At 38.2% G+C, this 25,179-nt stretch overlaps 1 protein-coding gene across 1 annotated transcript in view; it reads right to left on the reverse strand.

Moving 5' to 3' along the window:
- Nucleotides 1–25,179, reverse strand: part of OSBPL10 (oxysterol binding protein like 10) — a 245,363-nt gene that overhangs the window by 115,536 nt on the left and 104,648 nt on the right. Inside the window, exon 5 of the mRNA XM_025039191.1 lies at nucleotides 8,529–8,720. Within this exon, the coding sequence (XP_024894959.1) occupies nucleotides 8,529–8,720 (192 nt within the window). The remainder of the gene's footprint in view (nucleotides 1–8,528; nucleotides 8,721–25,179) is intronic.

The raw sequence follows: 25,179 nt of genomic DNA on the forward strand, positions 1-25,179 counted from the left end.
CATGAACCAAGTCTATACACACCCCCACCCCGCACCCCCCCGCCCCCACCTCCCCACACACACCCTATTGGTTCTGTTTCCCTGGAAATCCTAATGTGATGCCGAAGCAATTCTCACAGTAATCTCTAGGAAGCCACTCATCTGTGACTCATCTGCTTATGCTGTTGGTAGCAGTTAGTTTCTGCACTACTTCTCCACTTCCTGGCATCTGTGTGCTTCCCGTTCACACCCAAAAGGGCCAGTTAATCTCATTCTAGAGGTCTCAGTTGAGACCATCTCAGTGTCCAATGGCCAGGTTAGAGGATAAGGCTGCAACAGCTGGCCTGATCCACTTTGGTGAGGATAGAGGAATCACACAGTACAAAACTCAAAAAGCTAATATAATTAACCAAACTTTTTTTTAATCACTAGTGACTAGGGAAGGAGCTGCCTGGAGACATCCAGATGCTGCCAGTGTTACTGGCGGGCACTCGGCAGGCATAAATCCTCACGTGTCCTATATAGACTAATCAGGAATTCCACATTTTGCCCAACTCCCAACACAGAAACTGACACCTCGGCCAGAATCAACCACTTAATATCTGTGTGACCTCTTGTAACGGTCTTTTTGATGTGTCAACTTGACGAGGCTACAGATTCAATCTAACACTCATCTAGATGTTTCCGTGAGGAATATATACAGGTGTCATTAAAGTTCATAATCAGTTGACTTTGAGATGGAGGACCTGGTCAACTGAAAGGCCTTAGAGCAGAGCTGAGGCTTCTCTGAAAATCCTAATGTGATGCCGTCTGCAGATGGTCATGTCCGCCTGTGCCCTAGAGTTCTTGCCTGCCCTAGAGATTGTGGAACTTCCTAGACAGGCCCCATAACTGGACACAAGCCAATTCCTTGCAATAAATCTCTTATTAAAACAGATCACCTACTGGTTTTTTCTCTGCTTTTATCCTGGCTTATACACTTCTCTTTGCCTTAATCTCTTTATGTCTCAGTTCCCTATCTGTAAAATAGAGACACCAATGGTATTGATGACACAAGGCTGACATGGGAATAACACAAGTAAAGCTGAGCACAGTATTCAGCACACAGCAAGATCCCAAGAAGTATGAAATATATAATGTTCACATAATGATTGCTATTGTTATTAATGAATCCACGCCTTTGGGGAAAGATCTTATACACTAGTGGGAAGATTTTAAAAAATAATTATAACATAAAGATATATTTACTAAAAATTCAATATTAAAGTTTACCAGGAATGAGAAGAAGCACCTAGTGTGTCTGGGGCATGATGGAAGGTAGCCACAATGTATTAGCACATAATACATTTGGGCCCAAATTCCCCGTTGCTTCTACTTTGGGACCATAATTGTCCTAAAAATATGCTTTAAGGCAAGAAACTCCTTTCTCGGCAAAAGCTTTAACCAAATCTGTGGAGGAGGGTTTCCCAAAGGCTATAATCCCCTTATGGAAAAATCACTCATTTGCTCAAATTTTTATTGAGCACCTACTATGTGCTAGGCGCTTTTCCTAGAGTTTAAGAAAAACCTAAATGCTCTAGATTGAGAGACAAGACAGGGTCAGACAATAAACAAGTGAACAAATAAATGCCCAATTTCCAAATGTAACCAGATGAATGAAAGAAAAGAACTTTGCAAGGTCAGTTAAGGGCAAGGAAGGAACTCTGTGACAAGGCATGATAAAAATGGGAAAACAGGGAAAGACAGGCTATTCAAGAAAGAATAGTCAGTGACGATCAGAAAATTATAAACGCGCCTAGCTTTCTGAGAAATCCAGCAGTTACTTCTGTGGTTAATTCTGCCCCCAGCCCTGCGCTAAGCAGGCTGAGGGCAGAGCATCCTTCTCCCAGGGCGCCAGCTCACTATTTTGCTTTCGTTATTGTTCATCTGCAACACTGTTAATGCCAAAACCCACTGACTCTCACACTGTGTTCTATGCATCACACGAATGTTTGTTTCAAATTGCCCAGATACAAAGGCTGATGAGGGATTGCAATAGTGATCATAAATACCGTTCCATAATCAATAAATGCCTGTCTTACCTTCTTAAGTATATCTGCACTAATAAAACACTACCTTTACCTGTTTTTAAGTAGTAACAATCTATAATAATTTTACTCAGAAATAAAACTGTTGCTTTTAAAACATTTGGAAATCGCTGGTATCAACTAACTTCCACACTCCACATTGTAATTTTTGAACATTTAAATCTACAGCAAACTTAATTTTGAGAGATGGTAGCAAATTGCTACCAAAACTACATGCTAGGATTACTTGTCATCATTTATCCAGAAAATGCACAGGAGAATTAATGCAGGACATTTTCAAAAATCAACATTCTGTTCACAAAATGGATAAATGTACTTTATACCTTAAATGTGGTTTCCTTGGTGATAGGATGGCCCATATTCAGTGCTGCCAGGCCTGACTGCTACCTTAAAACTCATCAGCTATTAAATATTGGTTCGTGTGATATTTTACAGTTACTGCCTCCATAGCAAAGGCTGTACATGATTCAATGTTTCGAAGCAAGTATTCACCACATTCACATGCACCAGGATCAAACCAAATCATCCTGAAGGGAGAGAATCCTGAGCTGGTATCATTTATAAAGACAGCAACTTCATTAAAGCACTTCCTTTGTATGTGTATTAAGTAAATATGACAGTGCAATTACATGAAGAAACATATAAATTCACAGAGCTGGAACCACATAAACACACGACTCTGCATTTTATGCCGTGTGAAAGATTTAAAACCATATTAAATTACACAGCCTCGATACAGTTTATCTACCCAGTACAAACCAGTGCGGCAAACAGCTCTCTCTTCAAATGAGTATGTGCCTAGAAACAAAGTGTTTAATGATAAAGAAAAAGTTTAAGAAAAGGATAATTCCTATTTGTCAATAAATTCTAACTGAAAGCTTAATTAAATCTAAATTTATGCCTCACACGTACCCAGTACAGTTTAACAGCATGACCTTTCCTTTCTTTGAGCTACAGAATTCAAAGTCTATCTATTAAATTAAGTGTGTTTTTTTTAAGTCTCGAATGTCACAACTAAAAAACGTACTCAAAGCCACAAGAACCTGGGCTCTACAAAGTTTATTCTGTTTCTCAAATATTTATTATGGCCATGCCTATCACCAATAGGTAATTTCTCTAACATTTTAGAGAAATATTTCAGCAGGTGCTCTCTTTGGAGAATTTTCCTAACTCTAATCCAAGGAATAGTTAAAATAAAACCAGTGTAGACCACAAACAGTCCCCTACGTACACACGAATCCGTGCACATACACATGCTCTCATGCTCACAGATACACAGGACATCTCAAGGGTCACTTGTGGGGAATGGTCACAAGGAATTAGAAAAAGAGAAACACCTCGACTTCCTTTCTTCTATTCAATTTGTATGTGTCCGCAGATGTGTACAGACACACATTAGTATGAATGTGTATTAGGGTTGTATTTTTTCAGAAAGCATCTAGCAAACCAGAATTTTATAAAAATATACACTGCACTTATACTAACTGCACCTGTATCCATTTAAACAAATGTGAGCCACATTAAAACCTGTTAAAATGTAACTGAAAGTATATAAGTTAAAATACAAGTTTATCATACCATACACCATACACTGCAATCCGGACATGCTAAAAAGCTTAAGGTTCAAACTGATTTTTAAAAAAGTATTAGATTGTATTTATAAAACAAGTCCAGCATTCAGAGGCTCACTCTGTCATCGTGTGCCCTCTGGCCCCTCACATATTCATTTACATGTCCGCCCACCCAACACTACCAGAGTCAGAAGAGACCATAGGAATACCTGACTCAACCCTCAACCAACAGTCAGGTTTCCCCTCGCTCACACCCACCCCCTAGTTATCTAAGCAACCCTTCGATGCGTCCACGTTCCATTTCTAAAGCACTCTTAACTGCTAGAAAATGGATCCTTAAATCAGTTATGTTCAACCTACATGTCCAGGAATTATGCTAAGCCTAGAGATGCAAAGATGACTAAGACACAGCTTTCGGCATAAAAATTCAGTGTCTGACACATAGTAGATGCTCAATTAAAACCTGTAGACTGGATGGAGGAATCACTGAGTGAGCAATCCCACGGTCTAGAGCAGCACTGTCCAAGAGAAAGATAATGCAAGCCACAAGTGAGAAGCACTACATAATTTTAAATTATCTGTAGGCACATTTAAAAATGTTAAAAGAAACAAGTGACATTAATTTTAATATATTTAATTTATTCCAACACAGAGAAAATATTTTCATTTCCACGTGTAATGAGTATTAAAAAATATAATGAAACATTTAATTTGTTTTGTACCAAGTCTTTGAAATCTACTGTGCATTTTACATTTATGATACATCACTATTCAGACTAGCACATTCAAGAGCTCACTGGCCCCATAGTGGAGAGCCCAGTTATAGAACATTTCCATCACAGCAGAAAGCTCTACTGGGCAGTGTACCTCCCAAAAGAGGGAGGTAGTTAAGTGCACGGTAAGAACGCAAAAGAGTGAGGGCAGGAGGCAAGGCAAGGGAGGTGGAGACAAGGCAGTCTGTGGAAGGCCCCGTCTGCCATGCTGAAGAGTTCAGCCTCTACCTTATACACCGTGGAGAGTGAGGGTGGCTTCCTGGAGACAGAGTAAGGCATGAACGAGAAAGAAGATGGAGAAGATGGGTAGGATTGAAAGTCATTTCTGAAGTTAAAAATCGCTGGTAATCAGTGGTTTAAAAACACAGATTCCTAGATCTGGATCAATCCATGATAGGCTCTCTTCTAATTCAAGAGAAAATATGAAAACCAAGGGAAAAAAGGATATGTTTTTCAGAAAACTAAATTTATTTAGTGAAGTGAATAACCTTTTATTCTAAGACTACTGTTTGGGGAGAGGCATTAAGTGTGCTTTTATGAGATGGTGGCAACCACAGACTATTGCTGTGCTTTAAAAATGTCTTTACCAGGCCAAAAATAAAAATAAAAAATAAAAACTTGGAACACTTACGTTGCTCCCCAAATTCTAAATTTTAATTTGCAAATAAAATCCAAAATTCTGGAACCAGTTTTAAATAATTTCTGAACTTTATTAAGACAGACATAGGGTCTAATGTGTGCATATTATTCTGCATCCTGATTTTATTTCACTTACACACGCCCATGCAGTGATAACACTGTCAGGACTTTTATCTTAAGTTGCTATATAGTAATTCTGTATGTTAAGTGTATTATTATTCACTTAGTCATTCCCATGAGTTTTGTATTGGAGTTGTTTATTAGCACAAATAGCTTTACCCAAAGGAACTTTCTTCCTTCTATCCCCAATTCCATGGATTATTTCCTCGGAATATAGTTCCCAATGGGGATGATAAGAGTCACCGATAATACACAGCTTTGCTTTGTATTTGCTTCAGTTCCATTATTTATCGCCAAACTGTAGCAAAAAGACAATGTGCAACACTGTCAACGTTTATTAATATCCCAACCAATAACGGACTATCATCATTTCTGGTAATCTGACAAAGCAGTCTTACTGGTTATTTTCTGAATTCCTAGTGAAGATATGTTCCTTTTCTCCTCACGATGATACTGAGCCTCCAATTCCCTAAACTCATCTCTCCTAACCACTTCTGGGCGGGACTTTGGGTACGAACCTTTGGTCTCTCAATTTTTCATATCTCAGATGATAACCATTTAATCTTTTAAGCTGTCTCATTATTTTCACCCATGCTATGGCACTCCATTTAAAATTTATTCTATTGCCTTTGGCTGGGCTATTTTTCTTTTATTCTTCAGATATTCAGGCACATCTGTCTTGTGCATGATGACTTTCTCCATCGCTTCAGTGGTCCTAAGTTTGCCTTCCCTGTACAGCTGGGTTAAAAATACTATTCCATTTTCTTCTAGTTATTTTATAGACAAATACAATAGAATCTAAAAGCAGAGACCTTTATACTCTGAAATTTATACTTTTAAAACTGCAGAACTTTCTGGTATAAGTGCAATTCGCTCAGATAGTTCTCAGGGTGGCCTGTCAACATCATAAAATGACAGATGTCTCAAAACAGCTACTCTTCTCCAATCAGGAGTGAAGCCGGACATGGTATCTGAGAATCACAACTTTCAACTCTTCCTTCAGAGGCTGTTCAGTACCCTACAATTCTCTCAATTGCTAATGTCTGTACATCCCAACGAGTTCACTGAAAATTAATTTTCAGCAAGAAAGGTCATTGGTAGACAAAAGTAATCACCTGAAGAGAAAGACTCTTGCCCAAGAGTACAAAAAAAAAAAATTACAAATGGCTACAGAAACATTTTGCCTAATTATTTTTCACAGAATGAGACTCTCTGGGAAATTATAATTCCTCCACCCAATAGATGGAAAATGGAGAGAAAACAAACCAAAAAAACATCATATATGCAAATATGTAATAATTTACAAAGTTTAGATTATACTATATGACCTTTCACGTATCTATGTATGTAACAAATACAGAAAAAAACCTCACCAAGTGAATTCACTGAAAGATTAACAGGTAGGATTATAGGTAATTCTGATTTTCTTCTTTAGACTTCTTTTGCAATGTAAACTTGCATTATGTACTTTATATAATCAATGTTTTTATACACACACATACAAAGAACATACTTTTACTCTTAAAAACTTGACTTTAAAAAATGAAGGTTGAAAGATTCTGGCATTATATTGAATCAAATGCTATTAAAAATCAAGTAAAGTACCTCAACTTTTATTTAAGCCTTAGCTCATCAAACACAAGCACCCCAATTTTTTTCATATGTACAAAAAGCCTCATCGCTTACAACAGTAAGTCTATCAGAGATTCATTATAATAGAATTAAAATAATTCTTAAAATATCAAGAACTTTCAACTTGCCTTTTTTTTTTAAGGTTATAGTCTCTAAAGTACTTACAGAAAAAAATTTCTGCAATGAGGTTTCCATGAAAGTGCCACAATGGTATTGCGGTTTTTTTAAGTCTTTGTTAAATATTGAAGTGTTTACTGGCAATGCTAAAACGATAAAATATTTAAGATCTCCTTAAAATACCCAATCAACAAAAAAAAAAAGTGGTAGTGGAAAAGAGATGATAAATAGATGAAACAAGAATAGAAGGTTGGAATTGTTTAAGTTGGATGATGGGTACCATTATTCTATTCTACTCTGTGTACATTCAAAGTTTTTCCATGATATAGTTTTTTGTAATGGTGTTATAAAAAAAATGAAAAACAATATACACATATGTACAACCATTCCTCATATCATCCAATGTAGCAAATGTAGACTCATACTCAATTTTTTTATCATCAGAGTGACTATTTCAAAGGAAGTATATGATTTGGCACTTTTTTTATTAGGCAAAAAAGTGTATGCGCATATATAAATCTATCAAGGAAAAAATCTTTCATTTGCATCTACAGATTTGATTCAGAAGATTTCAGATTTTCTATCCTAGACTAGAATCACACCAAGATAGTCGACATAGCACTACTTGGCTCGTGACATTTTTAAAATAAAATAAGATGCAGGTTGACGCAAGTAGACCCAAGACCCTATTCTAGGAGTCCCATTCTCCTGCTTGACACAGGACAAGATCTGCTAGCTAAGAGGACAAGCTGGTCTATACACAGGTCAGCAGCAGATAAGAAGCCTCAGCACTCAACAGAAGTTAGACAACCAAGATCCACATCATTTATTTTATATAGTCTGTTCTCCATAATAGCTGCAAAGGATGTGAAACCTGAAGACTCAGGCCCCCCCAAAGGGATGAACTCCCAGTGTATCACAAGTAAAACAAAACACAGCCCCATACGTGTTGACCAGGCACTCCCAGGTGGAGGGACTTCATGTGTGTGATCACAAAGGAGCCTTGAATCCTCCTTAAGGGATTGGTATGGCCTGGGTTACCTCCATGTTACAGGAGCAGATGCTCAGGTTCGAAGCTGTTAAAAGACTTGCTTTCAAGCAACAGTCTTCTGATGCCAAGGACAGTGTTCTTTTTACTACCCAACCCTACTCCTGGAGCATGTCTGTGATGGTGGGGAAGAGGTAAGCACTTCATAAAGGAAAGCAGGGCAGAAAAGAGGGAGAAAAGCTATAGGCCTAAAGCTTCCAGAGTCTCGAAACACCCTCAATTTCTTTCGGACTGCCCATGATTTTGTACTGTCTATTCTTTGCTATGAGCATGGAGCCTTTGATTATCCTTCCGCTGACATCCATGTCTCTGTCAGCTTGCTTTCTCTGCTTTCCGAGCTTTGACAGAGGTCTCCTAACAACTCACTTAACCTAAGAAACAGAAATAATAATTATTTTTTAAAAAGAGGAGGGATTGTCACTGCTGCGTGGGTGGGACATTCACCGCTGGTCCTCTCTCTCTGTCTCTGTAATGAAGATGGTACAAAGAGAAGCTGGCAGAGCAACGGTCGCAGCCCTCAACTCCCATGGACCACTTAACCTAGTAGGAGAGCAAAGCCTACCTCTCTGACTTCATGAAGCTGGCCGGAATACTGACTCTTGGTTCTTCGGGCAGCTGCAGGCGACTTGTGATGCGTGATTGTGACAACACCGGGGGCCCCCGCGCTGAGGTGTCTCTGGCTACAGGGAGACGCAGAACAGGGTGTTCCATGGGGGAGCAAAGTGAGACTTCGGCTTCGGGAGCTTGGAGTAGTCTAGAATAAGCAACAGTGTCAAAACTCAACAACCGACCTGTAGAACACAGCTAAGTGTTGGCTTCCGTTTATTCTGGACCTCTTAATCTTTCCCCTTCATCTGTTTAGAGGAATGAAGGCATGGAGGAGGTACAACAACACCTCATGCCCCAAACCTGCACTCACTCACCTGAGAGATAATTTCCATTAATCAGCCTCTGGTCTCATCCCCAACTGTCTTCTGCCCCACATTATGGCCATGAAGAACTAGCTACTCAGTCTCCTGGATCTGTGCGCCTCTGCGTTTATTAGCTCCTCCTCCTAGAATGTCCTCCTCGCTCCTGGCTGGCAAACTTCAGATGAGCCTTCAAGGCTCAGCTCAGTGTCTCTGTTGTGTGAAGCTTCTCTCTGTCTGTCTCGGCCTCTCCACTGCTCTTATTCCATGCATCAGGGTTACATTCATTGTCCTGCTACTTTCTTAAGAGATTCTTTCAAACTCATCTTTATATCCCCAAGACCTGGCACATAATGATTGCTTAATTTATTAAGTGCTTAATAAATGTTTGCTGTATGAATTAATGTACTAAATCATCCCTATTTGTTAGTGCAGTGTTTATATTTCATCCTATAGTAATATATAATCCAAATGATTTAGTATGTGATAAAGATGACATCTCAGCTCAGTGGAAAAGAATTTTTCAATAACTGGTATTGAGATAACTGGGCAGCCATCTGAAAAACGAAGTTGGATTCATCTCTCAGATCACAGATCCCAAATGGATCAAAGAAAAATGAAAATCAAAACAAAACAAAAAGAATAAGAAAACATGTAGCCTTGGGGTGGCGAAGACCTAACACCTCAAAATCCAAAAGCCATATAAGAAAAGCTCGATAAATTTCATTATCTAAAAACTGAAAACTTCTGCACCAGAAACAAATTTTAAAGACTTACTCCCACTACCAAAAGAGGCAAACGATAAACTAGGAAAAATATTTTCAACTTATTTCACAGTCAAAAGACTCATCATTCTAATTAATAATTAGAAATATAATTCCTAGAAATTGATAAAAACAGCAAACTATTAAAATAGGGCAAGATGTGGACAGTTCACAAAAAAAGATAAATGCCCATTAAACCACATGAAAACATGGTCAACTGTACTCATAAGATAAATATAAATTCGAATCGCATTTTGATGCCATCTTTCACTCATCGGATTGGCAAAAATCCAAGTTCGAGTATACAACTTGTTGACAGGACCATAGAGAAACAAGTCTTTGGGAGCATAAGGTGGCACGAACCTGTGAGGGTGATTTGGCAGTACCTACAGGCATTACAAATGCATTTCTCTGTGATCCACCAATGCCCTGTTTGGGACTGTATCCTCCAACACCCCTGTCCCCAAGTGAAATGGCATATGTCCCCATTAGTCACTGCAGCAGAATGTTTAGTGGTAAAGGATGGGAAACAACCCAAATGTCCATCAGTATTGCACAGGTTAAAAAAATGATGGTACACCTACATAATGTACTACTACCAAGCTGGAAGAGAATAATGAGAAAGGTCTCTGAGCTGGTCTGGAAAAAAAACATCTCCAAAATTATAGAGTTACATGAAAAAAGCAAGGTGCAGAATTAGTCTACAATATGCAAAGTTCTGTGTCAAAATGTGAAAAATGAGTACTTTTACTGTCATTTGTTTAAAACAAAAAATATTCTAGAAGTATACATGCAAAACGGAAAAAAAAAAGCTGCTACTTATTAGTAGAGAAGCAGGGAATGAGAGAGTAGGAGCAGAGATAGAGCGAGGTTTTTCACTGTATGGTTTGTTTTTTTTAATATTCTTTCATTTTGATGTGATATACTACCTATCCAAAAATTTTAAAAGTCTACTTAAAATTTACATTCTAAATGCTCTTCTTATACTTCATTTCAACTTAAGACAGATGACATGTTGGATTCATGACAGTTTTGGTATTTCGATTATCAAATATTTACTGAACACCTACCATGTGCCAATAAGAATATCTACTGCATGGTATCAAGAAGAAATGAGATGTCTTTCACCATAGATGCTTACGGCATTGTTAGGGATATAAGATGCACAGACACTGATACAGAAATACACACACACGCTCTCTCAAAGAGTAAGGAAGTACATAACAAGGTGCTAATTTGGCAATACAGCCAGAAAATGCCAATGAAGTGAGAAAAAGATCAATGAGAGTTGACTTCATCACAGAAGGCTGTTCTGAGGGTGAAAGACTTGAAGCCTGAGCAGGATTTGGGATGGAGGAAAAACAGGGCCGCAGTGCACAAAGCAATCCAGTGAGTTCAAAGCGGTCTTACCCCCTGCCTCACATAACAGTCACAGCTCTAAAACTTGTTAAATGTTAATAGTCTGTAATTTTACAAATCACCAGAAGGTTGGGAAGCGGAGTGGGAGCCTGGGTAGAAATCACCATTGTATATTATCCCGCAGTACCCACAGTAGCTTATAAAGGTTCTTGGGATCTGAAACTTAGATATAATTATTAGAAATGCTGATGTAGTTCAGAAGCAGTGTATTGCTTTTAAATAACCTTGTTTATAGATATCTGGGGAAATCTGTGATCTAAGAATTACACATTCCTTGATCACAACGAAATACACCAATCACCCACTTTCAGCTTCAATCTTTTCACTTGGAATGTAGAAGAGAAAAGAAGCTATTTCTTTAATCTCTTAATGACAGTCAACTTGCCAAAGCATTTAGAGTCTACTAAAATACATTTTGATTCTTCGGGAGACTTATTCCCACCCAAGAAAAGGCAGATTTTTCACTGGGCTTTGAAACGAGACAGACAAGGTTCAGTCCCCCAGCTCCACCAGGTTCTAGCTGTGTGACCTCAGGTGAGTTATTTAAGCTTTCTTATTAAGCATCAATTTCCTAATCTTTAAAATAAGAATGATACTATTGACCCTTAAGAGCCATCGTGAAGATTAAATTAGATCGTGCACATAAAATGCTTAGTGTGGTGCCTGACATGTGGGAGCTGCCTGGTCAGAGTTTGTTTCTTTCCTTACATCACTTAAAACTTGATCGATGTAGGCCTTATTGATTTTTAAAATGGAAGGAAGTCATTCAGCACAAAATCATAAGCAGTCACTGATCTGCTTTTTATTTTATACAGAATCAAAGTGGTGATGAAGCCCAAAATATCATTTAAATACTTACTAGGGAACCTGTGTGGTCAGCAAGTAAATTGCAAGACTGTGGGGGTGGGGGACACCTCTAGATTCTGAGTAGAATGAGAACCCATCAGAAACGAGAGAAGGCGACCGCTCAGGAACAGGCGCCTGTGCTTGGAACAATATCACCGTAAACGGCAATAAATCAGGAAATTCACCCAGAAGCCAAATTATTCCACTGTGGATGTCTAACCCCATGATCATTATTTAATGGCTGTCACTTGAATTCACAAGCAGTAAATGTGAGTTGAAAAACCTTTAATTTCCCATTAACTGTGGGATTTTCATGGTTTATCTCACACCCATGCCTCCTCTCAGGGTAAAATAAGCAAAAAAGTCTCGCTCTTGGTAAATCCCATTGGTCATCAGACACAAGGAGAAAAAGAGAGAAGAGGCAGCAAACTGCCTTTTAAATAACCTTATATATATGTAACTGGAGAAATTTTTGATTTAACTATAAATCAGCACAGTCTTTCCAAAACACAGCCTGTCTAAAATTTCCAGGGTTTGTGCTTAGATGTCACACATACACATCTTTGCTACTAATTTCAGATCAAATATTATCAGAGTTTGAGGAACAACATGGCAGAGTTTTGCTCCAAATATTTACTTCAATATTTCTAGGGGGGCGACTAGAAATACCAAGTGTGCCATCTGTGGAAAATTCTGAGTCAAGGGTAACCATTTCTATTCAGGAATAAGATTCACTCTTACCCTAGGAAAACCACCCTATATGTCCTCTCCCTCAGCAAGCACCTGCCTGATAAACGGGGTGGTAGCAAAAAAGAGGATAGGGTACCAGGAAAGGCCAAGTGCTGAAGCTCGAATCCCACCCAGGCGCTCAACGTGCAATCAGGTTTCATGATACTTAACAACCTCTTGGTTTTTACCTACATTCTTCATTGGATTCCAAAATTTCCCAAGGTTTCCAGGAAGGGACAAACACCACACATACTCTTAGTATTTACTAACCAAAACTGGCATGAAGGAAATGCGTGATTGGAAAGGGAGAGAAAGCACTAGAAAGAATACGTCCAGCCAGGGAAATGGAGTTCTGAGTCAGGCAGAGGCTTCATATCATTCCAGTGTCTAGAGGAGTAGCAAGAGGATCTGGTCCTACGAGGGCGTGTGGGGAGTGACGAGGAGCACAGTTTCTAGTCAGTGTCCTGAGTTCAAATTGGGGCTCTACCACTCATAAGCTACATGGCTTAGGAAAATAATGCGGCATTTTCATTTCTAAAATTTTGATACTCCCGACCTCATTGGGTTGTTTGAGAATGGAATGAGGAAAGGGAGGTGAAAATATGCCACAGAGTAAGCATGTAGTGTCATCATTAGCATTCGTAAATTAATAAAAATGAGGCCTTTGGGCACCAAGGAAGTCGAAGGGGCACGTGGTCCCAGAGTCAGATATTACATGGACTTAAAGGTTGTTTTTGTCAACAGAGCCTTAAACAGACATAGCCTTATCACTTTCTTAAAAAAATTTTCACATTTTCGAAAACCATTCTGTTGCAGAAGGCAAAGTCCCAGTAGATTATTCCAGTACTGCATGGGTACTAAACAAGAAGAACGAGTTTAAATATAAGCATTTTATTCCATTAATAGTTTGGAATAAAATACAAAACCCCAAATTGAAAAGATAATTAGCTAGTCCTAAAAAAAAAATCTCTTAAAACATGTATCAAAAGTCCTTAATAGACTTATTGAAGCTGAAATTAAAATGCTGAAAAGAAGTAAGGGGGAAATATCTTGAATATATATTTGTGGCAACTACTTCTGTAGAAAACGTTTCTGATGAGAGAAATTGCTAAAGATCAATTAATTATAACAGCATTCAAACGACATTTGATTTTGAGCATATTTTCCTCGCTTCCCTGAATGTACAGTAAAAAAAAAAAAAGACAATCTTTCAGAAAAAAAAAGCCTAAGGGAGGCAGAAAAATCAAAACAGCCTGGTTATGTATTATGAAAAACAAATTTAACCAACTAAAACCATTTCATTACATTTCTCTCTTCCTCTAAAAAAAACTTAATGTACCATTTCGAAATATGTGAAAGCTAAGCAAAAAAACTTATTCCTTTTCTTCCAAAAGTAAACATACCTCGAGATCAAGGAAAAAGGAAAAGTAAAACAGTTTTCAAAATAGTATATTCAGGGACTTGAAATTATTCAAAATTTCATATTCCTGGAAGTCAACATCTGAATAAAATGTGGAGTATTTTTTTAATAAATCCATTCTGCTGTTATAATAGCTTTATAAGGATCTTTTCATTTTCCTTGCTTTGTTGTTGTTTTTTAATATTCTCTTATCTCAAGCTTAAAACAGAATTAAAGTAGAAATAAAATTTTTAAAACTGGGACAATTTCCAAGTTCATTCCCATGATTAACTTTTCAAAATTATATGTAGCTCTTTTTTTTCCAAATTCCCATCTTCTTGCAAAAATAGGAGTTTCAACTTTAAGTTACAAACCTAGGGAATTTCTTCCATTGTCATCTGCAAATCTTCAACATATCTTACACATTTTCCACTAACTTTAAACTGATAACCTCTTAAACACACACACACACACACACACACACACACACAAATGCGTGCAAACATCTGTGCAAAGGAAAAACAGCAGTTTTCCCCACAGAGTCAGTCTCTAGCCTACTTCTAAACATACTATACTGAAACCATGATTATGCATGCAAATGCTAGGTCTTTGAAAAAAATCAGTGCAAACAAATGCATACATATTTCCATTTCCTCCAAATAGAAAGAAAACTTAACATTTTTGGCTTGCCTTTTCTCCCAAAATTTTCAGCACCCAAATAAATTCTGCTGAATCTTCTCTAACAGCTAATCCAACCACTCCAGAATCCCTAACCTATACTATGGCCCCGCTTTGGTCTAGGTCAAGCTCAAAGGTCCAAAATGGGCTTAAAGCACTGGTCTCACGCACTTGGCCCCGTTATCACAAAGCACCTTTTTCCCCCACTTCTCTAGCTATTGCCGGCTTCCAGATCCACCTAGAAGTGGTTATGTGCAATTTCAAAACCTTCCACACATCTACCCTCTCAGCCTTTGTACCTTCCATCCACATCCTTTGTGTGGGACCTTGCAATTCCAAGTACCAAGGATCCTTTCGATATTCTGAAAGCGTGAAGATGCCTTCTTTCTACTGAACAAGCCCAATTCTCTCCATTTCACATGCTACAGAACTATGGAATTTCAAGCTAAAGGAACCTCAGGTCTAGTCCTCTCCTTTTACAGATCTACAAAACTACAGCCTCAAAAAGGTAAAGTGAAACATACCAAAGTAGGGCCCAAATCACAAGTCTTATTCAAGATTCAACTAAAAGAGCCTAGCTAGACACTCAGCGCCTCTACTAGATGGCCCTTCTCAACTCAATGGAAACCTAGTCATTTAAAATAGTGTCTAACACAAGATAAACATTAAAATATTTGATAGAAAGGAAGAAAGCTGATATTATACATTTTTACCTTTCCTCTTGATAAACTTCAACCTACTTCACCTATCATCCTAAAAATATACACACAGTACTCCCTTGAAAGCAGGAGAATTTCTTGGAATTGCAGATCCTCAAAGAAAATTATTTTATTTTATGTATGATGTTTGTCTGCAAACACTCATTAATGCCCAAAATTGCCATTTTAATAGAAAATCTGAAAGGACTAAGAAAAAGTTTCCTTGACTTAATTATATACCAAAAATAAGAGTAACCACTATATTTAATACAGAAATTTTAGCTTCATTGCTTTTAGATTTAGAAAAAAACATAAGGATTCTAATATCATGACGTTTAACATAGTTCTGGAGGCACTAGTCAATAAAATAGTACAGGAAAACAGAAGAGGTAGAAGGAAGGGAAGGAACAAAAAATGGTGCTGACCATAGATGTGATCATTTTACAAAAAATAAAAAGAAATAAAATGGATGAGTCCAGCAACGTTGCCAGATGTATGATGAATTTAGACAAGTCAACAGCGTTCTTCAGTATCAACAATAACCAACTAGGAAATACAGTAGAAAAGAAGAGGCTCACAATAGCAACAATGACTGATATATAGGCACTAATCCAATAAAAAATACATAAGACCTTTGTGGAGAAGATTTTTTAAATCTATGCAAAGAAATCAATGAAAAATTGAGGAAATGGAGATGCAGATACAGGTTAAAGAACAGGATAACTTAATATGGTAAAGATGTCAGTTCTCCCAAATTATTATATGATTATTCTAATACAAAATACAAGATTTTTAGCAAGTCAGTAAGTTTATTCTAATATAGGAATGGAAGAAGAAAGATCTGTGAAGGACCAAGTTAATTTTGAAAAAAGAAAAAGATTCATCCTATTACCAGATATAAACGTTAATGAACAACAAAGCCATGATGATTATGTGGTATTCATGCAGGAACAAGAAACTAGAGTAAAAACGAGAAAAGGCATAAAACCATACTTAAGTACATGTGAGAAACTGGTATATTACAGAGGCAGCACCATATACCAGTGGAGAGAATGATATTGGGAAGAGCGAAAATAAAGCGGGCTCTGTACCTCACAGCATATACAAAGGTACAAGGCTAAATGTAAAAAGTAAAACCATAACGCTAACAAAAGAAATGCAGACTATCTATGTGACTCTAAATGTAGGAGACCATTTCTTAAAAAGATCAAAAGTGCAAATCTCAAGTTGAACATTTAATAGACTCGACTATACTATAAATAAGAGTTTCTATTCAAGAATGACACTTTGGACAAAATTAACAAATGTGTGGACACTGGGAGAAAATGGATTAATAATACGAGAATATAAAAGGAGCTCCTACAAATAGAAGCCAGAAAACACTATAGAAATTGGGCAAACAGGCTATGTACAGAAGGAGAACCATGAATGGCTAACGAGTATATCAAGGCAATCGGAGAAATACAAATTAAAATAACTAGGGAGATTCTACACACACTGGATTTGCCAATATTAAAGAGTGAAACACCACCAAATAATGACAAGGATATAAAGCTACTGGGACCTTCCGCATTGCTATCGGGAGAGCAAACTGCTGTAGTCATTTTGACAGCAACACAGCAGAATTTAGTGAAAATACATATCTATGTTTCCTACGATCCTCAAGCTTTCAAGGTGTACATCAGTATGTATAAATAAAATGTATACATATGTCAGTTACAAGTAATGACTTAGAGGTAAGTACAGCAGCATTGACAAAAATTAAAACATACTGCTGAGTTAGACAAGTTTCAAAAGAAAATATAAGATCTGCAGGACAATACCACTTACATAAATTTAAAAAACAGAATAGACAAACAAAGACCAAGATATATCCAGGGAATTTATGCTCAATAGGGACAAAAAGAATGAGAGCAGGGAAGAAAACAATCATAAGAGTTTTTTTTAAAAAAAACTTTTAAAAGAAGTCCTTGTTAGGGCTGATGACTTTGCCATGATCCAATAATAATAGTAATAACTTTATATTTATAATAGTTAACAGTTGCATGATATGGTGTGCCGTGAACTGTTTTAAGTATTATGCCTTAAATCATTTAATCCTCTTTATAATCCCGTGAGATAGGTACTATAATTTCCCATTTCACAGATGAGGCAAATGAGGCACAGAGAGATTCAATGTTTCCCTATGTCCCACAGCTAGGAAAGAACAGAGCTGGGATTCAAATCCATACAAGCTTGCTCCTGAGTCCATGCTTAGCCATGACACTGCTGCTAGAGGTGATTCACTCACTCTCGTCAACTGAGCTCCAAAAAAGTCACCACAACTCTTTGTTGAATACCATAACTGGTAGCTTGGTTAGCATTTGGGGGTGGGAGGGTACTTTTTAATATCAAAGTCCCATACAACACACTAATTCTTAAACAATTAAACAGTAAATTCAATAAGGATTAAATAGGTGAAGATAAAATACATTGATTTAAATGTTTTAATCAATTATTCATCATGGCGGGGATCATGTTTGATAGTATATCTACAGATGCCAAAGATTAAATGCTATTCACACTCATAGCACTTAATGTGTTTTATACATGAGTCATCTGTCTATGCCTTCCTGTCTACCCTACACTATGACCTTCCCTGGGCCAGGGATTGTGTCTAACTAGCCACTGCGTGTGCTGATAAAGGACCTCACCTTGCAAATGCTATCACTGCAATAACTACTTGAGAGCAATGAATTCTCCCAACCTCAATTTTAACCACTGTCTAAAACCACTGTTCCTTCCCTGAAAACCTAATTTTAAAAATACCAACCATGACTCAGTATCTCCTCTCCTTTTCCAAGAGACAGAAGAGTCTAGAAATGATACACCACCCACATTTAATTATAAGTAAACACAAAATGTCCAAAAAGCAACCAACACACATTCTTCAGAGACCCAAGTATTTCCTAAGCATCTACTATGTGCCAGGCACTGCCCTAGGCAATTGGGATATAATAATGAATGAAATAGACAAATATCCCCACTTCATGGAAGTGGCATTCTGGTAAAGAGATCAAAATAAGTAAATCAGTAAAATACAAAGTGTTTTAGATTACATGATAACATAAAACGGAGATATGTAAAAACATAAAGCAGAGAGAAAGGTGGGAGGGCTTTCCAACTTTGGATAGGTTGGCAGGGAAGGCCTCACGAGAAGATGACATTTGATTTAAAGACCTGAAGAAGCAAAGGAGGGAGCCATGCTGACATCTGGGGAAGAGCATTTTGGGTAGAAACTCAACAGGTGCCATGGCCCTGCAATGTTTGAGCAAAGAGGATAGCATGGCCGGGTGGAAGTGAGCAAGGCACAGAGCAGTTAAGAGTTGAGGTCAGAAAGGTAACAGACTGAATTAGAAATTACAGACAATTGCCATGCAAGCCAGAGTATCTGGTATCACCCGGGGCTGATTCAGACACCCAGAATGATGAGCCAATTAGAACAATGGGATCCAATAAGCTTTTTCCCTCAGGGACATAGTCAGGTGTTAGTCATTTGCATACAATTTACATATTGTCTACATAGCATGTATCATCTCTATTAGATAATTTTCATGGTAAAATTATATTGCTACTGCCCTGAAGATGGGCATTTCATGATTTATTCCACTCTCTATTCTCACATCTCAATGTAATCAACCCAGAAGATACTTTTTGCCAGAAATGAATCACAGAACAAAAGGAGACTGCATTTCAAGGAGTTCTATAAATGATCACTCCATAAAATGGTGGAAAAGGGTTCTTATTTTATGTTTAAACTTCTGTCACCTACCAGAGGGTCAAACCAGCCGTGGGGATGAAAAGGCCAATGCAATTCTAAGACAGAACATTTCAAGAAGCAAATTTGATTTTCTTACAATCAATAACTAATCTCTGACAGAAGCGCTCCTATCTACTCAGAGATCATTATCTCTTTCTCAAATGCTCAGGCACAAAAGCATGAAGCTCAAAGGGCACTCCTACTTGTGTTTCAGAAAGCTGCACACTAAAAAAAATTCAATCACACCACTGCCAACATGCCTCAGCTGCATGCAGAATCCTCCAGGATCTGTGAAACAAATCCCACTAATGACTTATCTCCACCTTGCTATTACTGATGAAGTTAAAACGGAAATGCAAGATTTGCTAATAACTCAGGGAAGGTGAGTAAATAGTACCTTAGTAATAACTCTGTGGGAGGTGATAGCCACAGGAAGCTGCAGAAACCTTATAAGCTTAGCTTTAATTAGGAAATTTTCCTGAAAATGGTACATGTGACCAGACTCTTAGAAGCTACAGCTCTTGGCCTTCCTCTTTTCTGCACTTTTTACATGTATGTAACACATACACAGGTATATCATACACCCACAACCCTTCCTAATTCTCCCCAAGGCACTTCTTGCCAAAGTAGAAACAAACCGTAGACTCACAGGCTTACACTAACACTGCACTAGGCTTATATTTAAGACACAAAGGAACATAGATTGTGCATCTTGGATTTTTCTGAATCCAGACACAGGATTTGACAAGTACACAGAGCCAACAAGAATTTTATTACTTATTATTATTTTTTGCTTACAACTAATTTCTGGATCACAGAGGAAAGAACCTCACTCAGATCTCTCAATTTTCACCAAAGAATTTAAGACAGGAATCATTAGAAGTGTAAGAGGTTTAAGTACTCATCCCCTTTCGTTCCAATCACTAAAATTTACAGAACCTGGACCATCAGATAAATATCCAGCAAAGCTCGAAGTGCATAGGACTTCCATGGGTGCCGATAATTTCCATGCAGCAAGTACGTGGATGGAGTCATTAGAAGCAACCCTGAAGAGATTCAGGCCATTTTATACATGAGGCTTTTCGCATTGCCCAACCTCAGGATATCAGGTAGCAGACTCAGAAAAGCTATAGTAAATGTTCTCAATGTCCTCAATGTAACTGACTATTTGGATTTCCCACCACTTTTCATTCCTTCCATAACCCCTACTGACTGATACACATAGGATGTTGACTGCACATGGCTTGTAGCCTCTCTCTGACCATCCCTGCATACCTCTGCTCCCACCAGCTGAGTGTCTACAAAAAAACAACTGTATTTAGTCCCTACTCTACTTATGCTGGAACACTTATTATTTTAATTGCATAATTTAAATAATAAGCTGATAAAATATAAACATGAAAAGTAATTGTCTTTATAGAACTAAGTTACATGACTTGAAAAATATCAATAAGTGAATCGCTAAAAATTGCTGTTGAATTAGGTGTGGGCATGATAATTACAAAAGACTAGAAACCATTTATAAAAACCTAGGGGTCTGTGATGAGTCTGCCCTATTCTTTAAAGAAACCAAAACAGGGTATATTATAGGTGATACATTATAGATGTACTTCTATAAGAAAAAAAGATGCAGAATTTCTACCAGTGAACCCATGCTTGATGAAAGGGCCTTGGAACTACATCTAAAAATTGGTGAGTGAAGATTTTAAGTTAAAACAAAATACATGCTTAAGGTCTGTATATACCATACTTATGATTCCTTGCTTTAGCTAACTATTTTTGATTAAGGGACAATGTCTCCAAATTATCAGCTAAGAGGACTTCTCCTGGAGCCTCAGCCCTAGGATTATTGAAGCCTAGTGTGGCCTGCTCTCCAATGTGTGAGCTGCAAGAAAGCAGTTTCCATAAATTTACTAATGCGCATTTAATGTGCAAATAATGACTCAGCCAAGAGCTTCTGGGCTCATCACAGGAGAAATGGCATTGTCTAACAGGTGCCTATACCTGGGCAGGTCAGCTCTATGTTAATACTCCAGGACAGGGAGGAAGATGGCCCAATCCTCAAGGGAAATGGAGACACGAAGTTGCCAGGAGTTAGAGAAATACAATAGCTCCCTCTAGGACTCAAAATGCTTCCAAGCCAGTATATTACTGTCTTTAACAGACTTTAGAGCACATGAAGGAGAAAATTAAACTCTGATCACTCCCTGCATGAGAGTACATGAATGATTTTTCCTCAGTTCTCTGTCTCCAGAGAGCCTGCCACCTGTTGAAGAGTCCAAATTATCTGTTCTTTTAAAGAGGGTTTAGTCTTGTATTAAAATCTAATTGGATTCCTACAGTTTTAACAGATTTAGTAGCATTAGCTCTAACAGAGCAACTGGCCTAATTCCATCAAATAGTGGAAAAGAAAAAAAGAGGTTCAGAGGAGTGGAACAAATACATGACCTTCACTTGGAACCAGGTTGAGAAAAGTCCCCATGATTGCATACCATCCATTCTGAATATTCCTGAAGCTTTGAGAGATAAAGAATCAGTGGCTACCAAGAGACGGATGAAGGACATGGAAATTAAATGTGCCAAACACATGTGTGTCCTGCTTGACATCCTCTCGGCCCACCTCCTAACTCCAGTAGTTGCTAAGGCAACCAGTGGGGCACAGATGTTGGTACTTGGCCTCGGTTATATTATTTACCTCCTGTTTTCTGACCTGGGGCTGTTCTCTGGACGCCAATTCGGAAAGTCAACAGAAACCAACTTGAAAGAGCAAGTGCAGGACAGGTACAAGAGCAAACCCGGAAGGGCAAGGAAGAGTTAACACCCTCATGAGGAAACCCTTGATCAGTGAGGGGAGCCAGCGAGTAAATACTACCATCTTCTGCACACAGAGTGGAGAATTCTGAAGCACATTCTATACAGTTCCAACAAGGCCGACCACTAGGATTCTGCTTTAATTGCCCACAACAGTAACCAGCACAACAGCACGCTTTTTGGATGTCTTTTTATCAATTTCCATTATTTCATTCTTCTTGGTCTCCCTACTCCACTTGCCTCGGATCACATTCCTGCACCCAAACCTTCATTATCTGAGATCTGCTTTCTGGGGAGAATCTACTTAAAACAATAGGTACACATTGTTTCGCAGGGTGCCAGACAATAACCAAAGTGGTATTGTGTGTGCTTTAATCTGTCGTTTGTGATATTTGTTGGTTCTCCTTTTCTTTTTCCCCCAGACTTACTCTCTATAGACTGAAGTTCCGGTTGGCATGACATCAAATTTCATTTCTTCCTCAAATCTTTCAAGAACTATATTGAGGAATATAGAGATAAATTTCCAGACAAGGGCCCAATCTAGACACTGTAAATAGAGCGTAACTGATTACAAAGTTCACGATGGAGTATCTTCAGGATATGTGCCCAGTGTTCATGGAAGTCACACATTCAATAGCTCCATAGTCACTGGCAGCCCTGGACCGTCAGTTCTGAACCAAAAAAAGAAGGCAGCCATGAAATGCAGATGCTCGGAGCAGACAGGGTAGATAAGGCAATGACAGGGACCATAGCTTCTGGGGCTATGGAATTCAGATCAGCTGACAGGAAGAGCAAGATAAGATTGTTTTACCTCATGAGCAGCTGTGACAAGATTGATGAGATTCTGTCTTATGTTTTATACTGTACATGTAAGATGCTGAACGAGGATTACTGTAACAGAGCATCAAAAACTCTCTGTTGGGGAAAAGAGGCCCCATGTATTATCTTTGGGATCGTGACCAAAATCAATATAAAGCAGAAAAGTGCTTTGCAGAAGCAGAATGTGTGGGTTCCAACTGTGAGCTGCCGTGATATAAGTGGACGGCCTCAACGTAAGTATTCTACAACCTAGGCAGTGAGGATTAAGGTTAACGTCTTACCCAAAAGAACCAAAAACGGGCACTTAAACAGGTCCAAGTACACAAACTCACAGCAGCCCTACTCACAATAGCCAAAAGGTAGAAACAACTCAAATGTCCATCAAATGTAAATGGATAAACAAATCGTCCTATATCTATATCATGGTTGAAACTCAGAAGCATCATGCTGGATGAAAGAAGTCAAACACAAAAAGTCATATATCGTATAATTCCATTTATATAAAATATCCAAAATAGGTAAAATCACAGAAACAGAAAGCAGATTGGTGGTTGCCAGGGACTCGGAAGGGAGAAATGAAGAATAACTGCTTAACGGGCATGGGGTTTTATCTTGGTTTTGAAACTACATAGAAATGGTGGTCGTACAACACTGTGAATGTACTAAACACCGCTGAGTTGTCAACCTTAAAATGGTTATTTTGTGTTATGTGAATTTCACGTCAGTTTTTAAAAAAATGAAAAAAAGATTAATGCCTTAAGAATCAGACAATTCTCCACAAACAAATCTAACATGGTCCGTCTGCCTCTCCTGGATGGGCTTCTTTTATTCCACACATATGGAGCACAACAAAATGTTTTATTTTAAGGCTGGTCTAATTTTGCCTTAATACAAGCAGAACTATATACCCAGGGCATTGGATAAGAACTATATACACGGGGCATTCTAAACAATGACTCAAATTTTATTAAAATAGGAAGTCCACCAACACAAGAGTAAAAAATATTTGCTCAAGTTATCCAAAGCTGTTAACAATGGATGTTTTAGTGGTGAGACCATGTTGTTCTTTCTTCTATTTTCCAAATTTTCTTATATAAATTCTATAACTTTTATAATAAGAAAAAAGTTAAGCTAATGAATTAATTATATTATTCCAGAATTTCCTTATAACATTGACTATATTACACACAGAGTTGTGCTCAATAGTCTTCTCGCACGCTTCACCCAGAGGAGCCACAAAGCATGAGTTCCAGTCAGCACACATTAAAAGGGGAAAAAATCACAAGCAATCACTCCAAGTCCAGATTTGAAATTTTCTATTGTTCTACCTGTCCCAGAAAGAAGGAAGGTATAGGCAAACTAATTCTTTTCAGAGATCCCAAAACTGCTATTACTTGCAGCAGGCAGGATCTTTTTGGTCCTTGTGTGGCCACCATTTAAAGTTTCCATGGCTCGTCTGTGCATCATTTATCTGACTTCAAGAGGAACCTCGCCCTACTGAGGTCAAGGCACTGAGAAGGTGAAATGTGTGCCTTGCAGACGGCAACTCTGAAGCAATAACAAAAAATGGCTATTTTTTAAATCCTACTTGGAACAATTAATCTAATGCTGGTGGCTAAATATAAACACACTACCTCTCTTGACCTTTCCTTGGGGCAAATACAAAGACTTTTTCCCTTTCTTCCCTTCCTTATTTCTCTGCAGCTTTTGATGTTACTGAGCACGCTCAGTTTCCAAAGCTTCTGGGATAATGAACCATCCCAATTCTCCTCCTGCATCTGAGTGCACATGCTTTTTCTCACCAACGTCTTCTATTTATCCTCCATTACCCAAGTGTGGGTGAACACTTGCTACTGTTGGAACCCCGCCCAGCCATATGTCAACAGACCCAGGGTAGCCTGCTGAAGGATGAGGAACATGTAGTTCATTGACCGTCTCTTCCCCCTTACACCCCAATGGCCCAGCCAAGAGCCAGCCAACCACCAGACATGTGAGCAGCCAGCTAAGACTATCAGGCCCCAACCCACCTGTGAACTAACTGCAGTTCGGTTCACAAGCCCAAATGAGATCAGCTGAACCTGGTTCAGACCAGAAGAAATACCCGGCATAACTGGAAGCTAAATAAATTGTAAGCTTAAATCAAACATTAAGTTTGGGGATGTTTACAGGAATAGATAACTAGTAAACAAGATTTGAGGATGAATTTATAACATTTAATGCTGGATAGGATCTGAGAATACCTTCTAGCCCAAACCACTTTTTTAAAAAAGAAACTGAGCCCCAGAGAGGATGAGCAACTGACCCTAAAGCACACAGAGCCAAGAGTAGAGGAGTTCCAGGCCT

This window comes from Pteropus alecto, unplaced genomic scaffold (assembly GCF_000325575.1).
Source record: "Pteropus alecto unplaced genomic scaffold, ASM32557v1 scaffold10, whole genome shotgun sequence".
Lineage (NCBI taxonomy): Eukaryota > Metazoa > Chordata > Mammalia > Chiroptera > Pteropodidae > Pteropus > Pteropus alecto.